Source organism: Stegostoma tigrinum, chromosome 9, assembly GCF_030684315.1.
Source record: "Stegostoma tigrinum isolate sSteTig4 chromosome 9, sSteTig4.hap1, whole genome shotgun sequence".
NCBI lineage: Eukaryota > Metazoa > Chordata > Chondrichthyes > Orectolobiformes > Stegostomatidae > Stegostoma > Stegostoma tigrinum.
Window position 1 is genome coordinate 1,246,517 of NC_081362.1, and position 12,024 is coordinate 1,258,540.

Consider the following 12,024-nt stretch of genomic DNA (forward strand, 5'->3'; position numbering starts at 1 on the left):
TATTGTGATATTATTGTAACCTGTTCAGTTCCAACAAACCAGACACCTATAATCTTACTGAGACAAAAAGCCCTGTATGTTCTGAAAACAGGATTGACCAACAACAGCCAATTATTTAAGGAATATGTTTCCCTTATTAACCAGGCATTTAAATTGCTTAACAGAACATTTACTGCAGCAACCACGTGAAGCAACGATACAGCTCAGTGAGCTCAGTAAATTTACATTGCTTATTTTAGTCATTGGGGACAAACTATTCACAACAGCTGAACGATTAATCGTACTGTATTTATTTATCTAGTGTTGTGTCTAACAGTTTAAAAAAAATACTACCTGATTGGAACTACTTCACTGTGGGGAATATGATCTTCAGATGTACAGTAAGTTCATTACAAAGGAATATGTGTTGACCCTGGTACAGTGAGTCTGTAGTAGCACTTGTTGGCCATATGAGGGGGCTTATGCCCAAAAGAACTTAATCAGTCAGATTCCTATTTGACTTTAAACCTACGGTGCCGCAGATATAAATGTAAAATGTATCTCCATAAAAGATGTTACATATCTTTTATTAGTAATTGACAACCATTTAAAGAATATTTTAATGCTATAATTAAAGTATCCTGGTTGTTCCATCTTGATTGTATTTGACAAACAGCTGTAATGCTATTTTGTTTAAATTTAACCCGTACTGAGTAGATGAGATGGGAAACTGGAATTGAGCTTTGTGATATTGCTGATACTTATTGACCATTAATTATTCCTGTCAAGGTTCGTAGCCTTAGGATCATTTTCTAATACTTGACCCTCATCATATTCTAATAGATGCCTTTTATTAAATTGACACACTTTTTCAGTTTGATGTTATGTTTTATGGATGTAGTGGGCATTTAGGATATCATTTACTTTAAGCTCTGTTGTGAATCACGACACCTGATTTCTGAGATGTGAATTACATTTTCTGATTAAACGTCCATGTTCTTGTGAAATGTCATTACTGATTTAAAATATTGATTTGAAAGTGATTCTGATTTTATGACTAAATTACGTGAAATGTTTGACTAATGGAGAAAGCAATCTGTAAACAGCATATTTCAAATCATGTAGGTAACATTCACAGTTAGTCCTAAGAATTGATTATATTTTTGTTTTATTCAGTTTCATAAAATGATCATGGAAGCAGGCCATTCGGCCAATTGAGTCCCTCCAAAGAGTATCCCACCCACCCACCCACCCAATTCCTGTAACTCTGCATTTCCCATGGCTAGTCCACCTAGCCTTCATATCCCTGGACACAATGGGCAATTTAGCATGGCCAGTCACCTAACCTGCACACCTTTGGACTGCCCAAGGAAACTGGAGGAAACCCACACAGACACGAGGAGAATGTGCAAACTCCACACATACAGTTGCCCAAGGCTGGAATTAAAAGATCCCTGGTGCTGTGAGGCAGCAGTACTAACCCCTGAGCCACTGTGCTGCCTTCAAAACTATTTTTGTGCAGTCAGTTCTTAGCTAAATGGACAAAGTTTATTTCTCAGTAACATGACAGCAACAGATTACCTGGTCATTCCTGTTTGTGGGAGCTTGCTGTCTGCAAATTGATTGGACTGTTTGCTATATTTAAGCATTTGAGTACATTGTAAGGTCCTGAAATTTGCGACAGAAATGCAAGGTTTTCTTTCTAAGACCCACTGAGGAACAATAATCACATTTCAGCTGATAATGCTTTATCCTATGATTAGTGTTTTATCATGGGTTGCAGTGACTTGCAGTACATTATATGCATTTGAATTATAAATAGACATTTTATTGTATTCAAAACGTTGGAGTCATGGATACAGTTATTAATGTCAGGTTGCCTTACCGAAGGTTTGGCAGTATATGTTGTCAAAAAGAAAAATTTGAAGACAATAAATTGTAAGCATAATATCAGATGGTTTCATATTTCAGCTTTAAACTTTGAAATTTTCTTTGAGGGCAGGAAATTTAATTTTTAAAATCTGGCATATGTATTTTACAGTGGAAGTCCTAAACTGTTATTAATTAAAACACCGAATAATGTCCAACATTTGTTATTACATCTAATTCTGACGGAAAAATCTGACAATTATTTGTGTAATACCCTGTTTACCATATGTATGCAAAATTTAGTAGCACAAACTGTGTAAACTTCAATAGGATATTCCCACTTTGTGGACAATATATTTTACCCCTAAAAGATAAAGAATTGTGGCTTAAATTTTAAACACCAGCTGGAAAAAAAAATACAAAAAGAACTGTGGATGCTGTAAATCAGGAACAAAAACAGAAGTTGCTGGAAAAGCTCAGCAGGTCTAGAAACATCTGTGAAGAAGATATCAGGGATAACGTTTTGTGTCTGGTGACCCTTCCTCAGAATACCTAGCAGCAAAGAGATAATGTGAACACCAGATGCAGATGTTCCAAAACACATTTAACATGTAGAAATCCTTTGCTGTCAGCCCACACAAATGGGAAAAAGCTTATTGTCTTATCCATTTTTATACCAACATTTTATTTATCAATTTTGCAGAGCTCTGAGGAGGGGTCACTGGACCTGAAACATTAACTCGGATCTTTTCTTCACAAATGCTGCCAGACCTGCTGAGCTTTTCCAGCAACTTCTGATTTTGTACCAGCTGGAAAAAATTGAATGGATGAATCTTCATTATTTTGTGTTACGGAGGTTAAGCTGTTGTGAAAGGGTTACAAAACATATCAGCTAATTTATAGGTCACAGGATGTACTGTGGGAGGCCTTCAGCCTGAACTGTCATGATGCATTGCCCTACACTGCTTTTGCCTTACTGCTGCGTACCTACCTAGTAACCTATACTAACTTGGCTTTACAAGATCAGTGCCAGCAGATAGGATTGAGATGCTGGGTGAGTATTATCTGAGACAGTGATTAGTGAAAACTAAATGTTATTCAGGAATGAGGCAGATATAAGAAAATTGCGATCTTTCTAGTTGGATCAATTAGTGTTCATTTTCATAACTTCTTTATTCTGCTGCTTTATTTCCTAGCCGAGCCCGATCCCAAGTCCTATTCTTGGGAAAAAACCAAATGCCACTCAATCGCTGCTTGCCTGGTGCAAAGAAGTGACAAAAAACTACAGAGGAGTGAAGATCACGAATTTCACGACATCGTGGAGAAATGGACTGGCTTTCTGTGCAATTCTAAATCATTTCCGGTCAGACTTGATGTAAGTGTTTAATGTGGCATGACTCCTATAAAAAGAACTCACCTGTGTGTCGTTTCTTTCCAATAAGTTGGGTGAAATTCAACTTTGCCAAAGGACGCATATCGGAGGGTAGCAGATCGTCTTCCTGTTATGCAGCTCACTTGATTGAAGGTCACAGATGATAAAATGGGGCAGGATGTAATGGTGCAGAGGGAGGGCATATGATGGAACAGATCTGTATTTAGTCATTGTGTGTAATAGTGATAATGGGAACTGCAGATGCTGGAGAATCCAAGATAATAAAATGTGAGGCTGGATGAACACAGCAGGCCCAGCAGCATCTCAGGAGCACAAAAGCTGACGTTTCGGGCCTAGACCCTTCATCAGAGAGGGGATGGGGTGAGGATTCTGGAATAAATAGGGAGAGAGGGGGAGGCGGACCAAAGATGGAGAGAAAAGATGATAGGTGGAGAGGAGAGTATAGGTGTGGAGGTAGGGAGGGGATAGGTCAGTCCAGAGAAGATGGACAGGTCAAGGAGGTGGGATGAGGTTAGTAGGTAGGAGATGGGGGTGCGGCTTGGGGTGGGAGGAAGGGATGGGTGAGAGGAAGAACAGGTTAGGGAGGCAGAGACAGGTTGGACTGGTTTTGGGATGCAGTGGGGGGAGGGGAAGAGCTGGGCTGGTTTAGGGATGCGGTGGGGGAAGGGGAGATTTTGAAGCTGGTGAAGTCCACATTGATACCATTGGGCTGCAGGGTTCCCAAGCGGAATATGAGTTGCTGTTCCTGCAACCTTCGGGTGGCATCATTGTGGCACTGCAGGAGGCCCATGATGGACATGTCATCTAAAGAATGGGAGGGGGAGTTGAAATGGTTTGCGACTGGGAGGTGCAGTTGTTTATTGCGAACCGAGCAGAGGTGTTCTGCAAAGTGGTCCCCAAGCCTCCGCTTGGTTTCCCCAATGTAGAGGAAGCCACAACGGGTACAGTGGATGCAGTATACCACATTGACAGATGTGCAGGTGAACCTCTGCTTAATATGGAAAGTCATCTTGGGGCCTGGGATAGGGGTGAGGGAGGAGGTGTGGGGGCAAGTGTAGCATTTCCTGCGGTTGCAGGGGAAGGTGCTGGGTGTGATGGGGTTGGAGGGCAGTGTGGAGCGAACAAGGGAGTCACGGAGAGAGTGGTCTCTCCGGAAAGCAGACAATGGTGGGGATGGAAAAATGTCTTGGGTGGTGGGGTCGGATTGTAGATGGCGGAAGTGTCGGCGGATGATGCGTTGTATCCGGAGGTTGGTGGGGTGGTGTGTGAGAACGAGGGGGATCCTCTTTGGGCGGTTGTGGCGGGGGCGGGGTGTGAGGGATATGTTGCAGGAAATGCGGGAGACGCGGTCAAGGGCGTTCTCGACCACTGTGGGGGGAAAGTTGCGGTCCTTGAAGAACTTGGACATCTGTGATATGCGGGAGTGGAATGCCTCATTGTCGGGGCGGAGGCGGAGGATTTGGGAATAGGGGATGGAATTTTTGCAGGAGGGTGGGTGGGAGGAAGTGTATTCTAGGTAGCTGTGGGAGTCGGTGGGCTTGAAATGGACATCAGTTACAAGCTGGTTGCGTGTAATAGAGCAGGCTGCATTGGAGGGGTGTGTAAAGAGCAGAGTGTGTGTTTGGCAGAACGTGTAATGGATCAGGGTGTGTAACTGGCAGAGTGTGTAACAATGTGAGGTTGTAAAGGGCAGGGCATGTATGAAGCGAGAGACTGTAATGGGCAAGATGTGGTAACAAATGATAAAGTGACCGTGGGCCTGTATTAAGCAGGGCATGTAACAGACATGACTGTCTTGGGCAGGGTGTGTAATGGATAGGGAGCATAATAGCTTGTGGGGAATGTAGCAGCTTTGTTCCTCTACTAAATTTAAATTTTACCCTCATTTCTTTCTCTTTCCTCGCCCCACCCTGTAAAATGTTCACCTTTTTAACTGTTGGAAGAGAAACCCTTTAATTTACAAAGCTTTTTTGTCCCACTTTGGCTTTGTATTGCTAAAACAATGTTTTAAATTGTTCTGCAGAATTTACAAATAAAATGTTGGTATTAAAATGGATAAAACAAAAAGCTTTTCCCCGTCTGTGTGTGTTGACAGCAAAGGATTACTGCATGTTAAATTTGTTTTAGAAGGCTTATATCTGGTGTTCACGTCTTCTCTTCACTGCGAGGTGGAAAGGCTTTGGGGGAAAAATTTGATTCCGTGGTTTTTTATTTTCCACTCTGCTTGTTTTGCTGATTGCTTTACAATGAAATCACTGCTTATAACATAATGTCATTATTGCTATCAATATTTTCATGTTGTATGTGTTTCATTTGAAGTGAGCATTAATTATCCACTGCTTTCCCATCTTTTTCTCTTCCTCACCACTCCCACCCTCACCAAACTCTCAACCCAGTGACTACAAATCTCTGAATCCTCAGGATATTAAAGAAAACAACAAAAAGGTAAGAACCACCACAGAAAATGACATGTCTGCAATTTTGGTTTCACCAGTGCTCTCTTAGTAATCCCTGGAAGGTGAGGTTGTTTTGTAAGGTTATAATTGCTGCTTGCAGAAGGTAATCTCCCCAGCAGTTTTATCTGATGCATTATCGACTCCTGTTTGCATTGGTCACAAACGTTTTAAATCTTCTGGAAGAAAGTCTCTGTAACATAGTATACCTTGCTGTGGCTTTCATCCGTGTATTGTGGAACAGATTCTTTTTAAGGTGAGAAAGAGTTTTAACAGAAACCTTCATCTGTCCATTGCATTGCTGATTTCTATAAATTTTATTTGTGCTTTGACTCATTAAATGTGGCAGAGCTGTCTTAAACAGATTTTTCCCTTTTTGCAGCTGGCTTCTTCCTTCTGCTTTTGCTTTGTGTTTAAAAGCTGCATTGAGTATCTTGGTTGCATCCTGCAGGTTTATTTCCTGTCTTCTCACAGTTGTGACTGATAACCCCTACTGCCCTTGTTTGGAATGAATGCAAAATGGAGAACAATGCCTGTGTATAGTAACTATGCAAATGCATAAAGTTTCTGACATCTCCTCCTCCCAACCAATTAACACAACAACTCAAAATGAATGAAGGCTTTCTTTGAGACCAGAGTCTTTCTGCCTTCTCTCCATTTAGCGGTTAAAATTAAGTTGCAGGTGATCATTGCAAGGGCAGTAAAGGTTAAATTGAAGGAATGACTGTTATGTGATGGGCAACACCAGGTCAAATTATAACCCTTATTTCAGTTCATCGAAATCTAGAAGAAAATGCATTTTTAAATAATGCCCCAGACACACACCAATTAATAAATAAAACAATTCATAAATCCTAATAATCGTTTCTCTCAGTCTGTTTTTGAAAACACATGGAATGTACTTGCAAATCTGATCTTGGCTGATGTATATTAGTGCATTGTGTATTGAGAAATATTTAGTTTTGCCAGTGGTGCTGAGATTGTTGATGGACAGCATTGATGTCTGTCAATCAACCTGTCATTGCTGTATTCAACAATTTTGCAGAAGGAGAATGCACATCTTTTTAAAAATGAATTGTGACCATTCTTTCATGTCTTTCAGGAATTCAAAATAAAGAAGCAATTCTAATAATTATTGCAGGCTGAAGCAATTTTAATTGAATTGCTAAATATTTATTTTGGATTCCAGTAACTGAAATTGCACTTTGTTTCCTAAAAGTATGCAACTTTAATACGTAGCGTGTCAAAAATTAAAGGAAAACCGTGTAAACGCTTGTAGTTTTTAGTTCCCTTGTTGGTTTGTTTATTTTCATATATAAGTTCGTTATGCCTTACTATAAGCATGATAAATTATTGAGAGGAATATCAGAATTAACAGCAGGAAAAGTCATTCAGCCCCTCAGGCCTGCTCTACCATTCAACTAGATCATGGCTGATCTTTGACCTCAATTCTATTTTCCCATGCTATTCCCATATCCCTTGACATTTTTAATCTGGAGAAATCAGTCGATCTATGTCTTACTGCCTGACTGACTGAACCTCTGCCCCACAATTCCAAAGATTTGCCACCCACGGAGAGAAGAAAGTCCTCCTCATCTCCATCTTAACTGGCCTGTCCCCCTAACCTGAGACGACTTCCACTCTTAAGCCAGGGAAATGTTCTTCCTATAGCTCTGTTGAGCTCTGTATGAATTTTGTATGGTTCAATTAGATGGTCTTATCTCTGTAATATTTTTAAAATGTTAGATAACTATTACCCTAAGATTATCATCCTAAAAAGGAATTTCCCCACCTGACACACCAATAAAGATTAAGCATAAAAAATGCAGTTATTAAGTTGTATGACCCTTAGTAGTTTGGAAAGCAATACTGCCAAAATAAAAATTATGAATATTAGTTCTGGCTTTACCTGAAAAAACAACTTTAACGTGAATTGATTCTCGAGAATCCGGTTTAGTTTTCATAAAAGCCCTTTAATCCATTACCCAACCAACCCAGAAATAACATACCAGAATGACACTGCTGTTGTGGAATTATCAAATTGTGATTACAGTACAGGAGAACGCTGTTTGGCTTGTCCACATCAGCACTGTGCAAGAACAACTCAGCTCATCCCAGGCCCCAGCCTTTTCTGCCTGTCCCTATATTTTTTTTAACTTTTCAAGGGGTCAAAATTGTCCAGTTCTCTTTTGCGATTCTAGCTGTACGCTGCATGAAAATTTTATTTCCCTCACATTGCCTTTGGTTCATATGCTTTGTTTTGGTCAATTATTTCTGTTACCAGCATCCTCTTAGCTGTCTTCTCTTATTCCTTTTCTTCCCTCAACCTTTTATATTCGTGCCAGTTCTTTCTTACATTAGCTACCTGACAAATAAATAGACTGCAGATATTTTGGAATCTAATGCTTAACATTTCTGGGCATGCTTCATTTTGTAAGATTTAATTGTCAGAAATTATCTTGGAGGCAAACTTAAAAATGTCAGTGTATCTCTCATCTTACAGATGAAAATGTAAATTAAAGATAGACTTATTTGTAATAATCACTTGTTTCTAAATAGTGTACGGGTAAAAATTACTTTAAAAAACAAAACAAGTGCCTATTCACTCAGTATTGTAATTTTAAAAATATACAATTAGACTAAACATTGGGTGCTATCTCCAGTTAATGGGAAATATTTCATGATCAACAGGTTAATGTTTATACTTACAGGAAATTGATCTGTTCACCTTTTTACAATGATGTTAAAAAACTCAACAGCTAAGTAGAATGAATAGGTTACTAAAACCTGTAATGCTGCAAATCTTGAGAACACAAGATTTGGGCCAGTTACGTTATGATTAACCATAATAGTATTCTGAGCATCCCAGTTTGAAACTGGCAAAAACTTTGAAACTGGCAAAAACTTTGAAACTGCGAAGCTAAATTTAAAATGGAGAGTGCTAGGAAAACTCAACAGGTCTGGCAGCTGTGATGAAATGTGCCTTTCAAAGGTATTTCATAGAATTATCATAGAATTCCCACAAGTGTAAAACAAGCCATTTGGCTGAACAAGTCCACACCAGGACCCTCTGAAGCATGTCCTACCCAGACCCATCTCCCTACCCTATCACTGTAACTCTGTATTTCCCATGGCTCATGCACCTAACCTACACATCCCTGAACACTATGAGCAAATTAGCATGGCAAATCCAACCTTAGTTGTACGTCTTTGGACTGTGGGAGGAACCAGAACACCCAGAGGAAACCCACACAGACACTGGGAGAATGGGTAAACTCCACACAGAGTTGCCTGAGGACGGAATCGAACCCAGGTTCCTGGCGCTGTAAGGCAGCAGTGCTAGCCACTGTGCCATCCTGTTTTGCTGAATTTGCCTTTGCCAAGGGTGTCTTTCTGGGATCCTGCTATATTGGAACCGTTTATCAATAGAATTAAAGTGATGCTAGTTCGTATTTTTTTGTTTGTATTTTAGTGTAATGTTTTGCTTAAAGCCCAGATCTTTGACCAATTGAATCACATCTGATACGCAGCACCTTAAACTTCCCTTTATATGAGATAAGTGTTAGGGACTAGACTATCTCCTCGCTCTATTTTGAGGAGTTTTGGTGTGCTCCATAACACAGCATAAGTGGAGAGAGGAACAAAGTTAACATTTTAATCTGATATGACTTCTTCAGAACTCAGAGGTGAGTTAGAAGGAGGAGTGGTGTCAGAGGGAAGGGGAGGTGCGTCAGTACTTGTGTGTGTTTGGAGCTCATACTCCTTAACCTGTGAAAGGAAGAGAAAAGCAGAAGTGTGTTTGTTGTTAGTGTTTAATGAGATGAAGAATGAAATGGAACAGGGACCAGGACAGCTTTGAGACAGCAGGAGGTGATGCTGATGAAGAGAGAGTTTGTGTGTGTACATGTGGTGACACATGGCATTGAGTGTGGATCTCAGGATGTGACAAGAACAGCTGTTCAAGGAATGTTGTGTGTCTCTGAGATGGGTGGATTCAAAACATAAAAGATGGAACTTCAATTGAAATCCATATAGGATGTGTTGGAATCAGAGGCAGCCGCTGAGGAAGGAGATTTGATAAACTGAGTCACGTTCAACACCTTGTCAAAGAGCAAGAGGGAAATAGAAAGGAATGGAGGTGAACAAGATAAAAAAAAAATTCAGATAGAAATCCCAGTGGAGAGCAGAGCTTCCTCAAGGAGGATAATCCTGGAAGACAAGTGGCAGTGAAATAAACTCAAATTACTGAGAATGCTGGAGGTTTGAAAAAACCTGCAAGACTATGATTGCTTTCATCAATATTCTCACACATTTCTTCTCTACAAAAACATTTAATCCACACTGTTTATTAATTAAAATGAATGTATTGACAAATTTTGAAAGTTTTAAAAAGTGAGCACGACATGATTCAATTGATTAGAGTGTAGCATTAGGGTTCTATATACAATACTTTTTGGAATAATTCATTTGGAGCACCAGGACTTCTGACGTTTAAAACACTTACAAAGATGTGGAAAAGGCAGACAATTTGACCATTCAGCCCCTCGGGCCTGCTCCACTAAACTAAGCAATAATATCACGACCAAAGTAATTGTTACCTCAACTCCAACTATTTGCCATTGTCTAAGTTTTGACTCCCTTGATTCTGGAACTTATTGTGAAATAATATAGTTTGAATTCTTCAGGTGGAAGCCTAAAGTATGAGAGCAAAATGCAAGTTATGTGAATACCCCTGCTCAGATTTAATAATATTTTTGACCGTAATAATAAGTTGTTGCTAGGTAAAAGGTGCTCTCCCTCCCCTGAAGGCACATGGTCTGGTCAAAAATGGCAGAACATTGTATACAGTTCTTAGAAATGTAGAAATTAGAAGCAGGAGTAGGCCATTCAGCTCTTCAAGCCTGCTCTGCTATACAATATGATCATTGCTGGACATTTATTTCAGTAGCCTGTTCCTGCTTTTCCCCCATGCCCCAACCCTTTGATCTCTTTAAACATAAGAACAATATCTAACTCCTAGAAAACATGCAATGAATTGATCTCAACTGCTTTTGGTGGTTGAGAAATCCACAGGCTCACTACTACATGGTTAAAGAAATTTCACCTTATCTCAGTCCTAATGGCTTACCCACATCCTTAGACTGTGGCAGAGATAATAGGAACTGCGGATGCTGGAGAATCCGAGAGAACAAGGTGTAGAGGTGGATGAACACAGCAGGCCAAGCAGCATCAGAGGAGCAGGAAAGCTGACGTTTCGGGCCGAGATCCTCCTTCAGAAATGGAAGGTCCAGACTTGAAATGTCAGTTTTCCTGCTCCTTTGCTGCTTGGCCTGCTGTGTTCATCCAGCTCTACACCTTGTTGTCTCTTTTATTTGGTGATGTCTGTTTTGTTCAATTTTACATGTTAATTATATTACTTCACCTGTGCCATCAGTGTAAATTAATATCCCAGCACTGTCACAATTCTTAGAAATCTCAAACCTGCCTCATTTTTCACTTTAGGTGGTGCTGGTCACTCCCATAGGAAGAATGTACCTTTCTCAACATCTAATAATGTGATAGTGTGACTTAGGGCCAAACAAACATAGCTCTTTTTTTAAACAGGATATGACATTTGCTGCTGGGAAGTTCAATAACAACTTGTAAATTTATTTCTGAAGAAGGGTCCAGACCTGAAATACCAGCTTTCCTACTCCGCTGATGCTGCTTGGCCTGCTGTGTTCATCCAGCTCTGCAGCTTGCTATCTCAGATTCTCTGGCATCAGCAGTTTCTACTATCTCTGAGTGAGTTTTAACCCCACTGCAAAGCCTCTTCTGAGGATGCATACCTTGAAGAAGTTACCGTCCTCCCTCTGGAAAGACCTCAGGTGGATCTCTCCCGTTGCAACCCTCTTGTAATCTCTTTGGCCCTGTAACTGCTCGACCACGTCCTGAAGCAAACCAGGTACTACAGCCACATTACCTTTCTTAGTACCTGCCCACAGAACCGGATCATCCCCAATGGACTGCAGTCTACATTCAAGCCTTCCCAAGTTGGCCCCAACTGCAATGACCCATTTTGGAAGAAGGGTCCAGACCCGAAACATCAGCTTTCCTCCTCTTCTGATGCTGCCTGGCCTGCTGTGTTCATTCAGCTCTACATCACGTTATCTGTATTGTAAATTTATAATGTCTTTACTGTACTAAAACATCCCTAAGCACCTCCAAGGTGTATTGTAAAGAAAAGTATGACGCTGAGCCACGTAGAAATATTAGGTGACCAAAATCTTGACTAAAGAGGCAGATTTGAAAGATCAACTTATATGAGGAAAGGAGGGTTCAGGGACAGAG

At 40.3% G+C, this 12,024-nt stretch overlaps 1 protein-coding gene across 5 annotated transcripts in view; it reads left to right on the forward strand.

Annotated features, from left to right (window-relative positions):
- ehbp1 (EH domain binding protein 1) overlaps nt 1-12,024 on the forward strand; it is a 344,052-nt gene that overhangs the window by 149,769 nt on the left and 182,259 nt on the right. For all 5 annotated transcript variants that reach the window (XM_048536029.2, XM_059648293.1, XM_059648292.1 and 2 more), the window contains 2 exons: nt 3,045-3,223; nt 5,638-5,686. In XM_048536029.2, the coding sequence (XP_048391986.2) occupies nt 3,045-3,223; nt 5,638-5,686 (228 nt within the window). The remainder of the gene's footprint in view (nt 1-3,044; nt 3,224-5,637; nt 5,687-12,024) is intronic.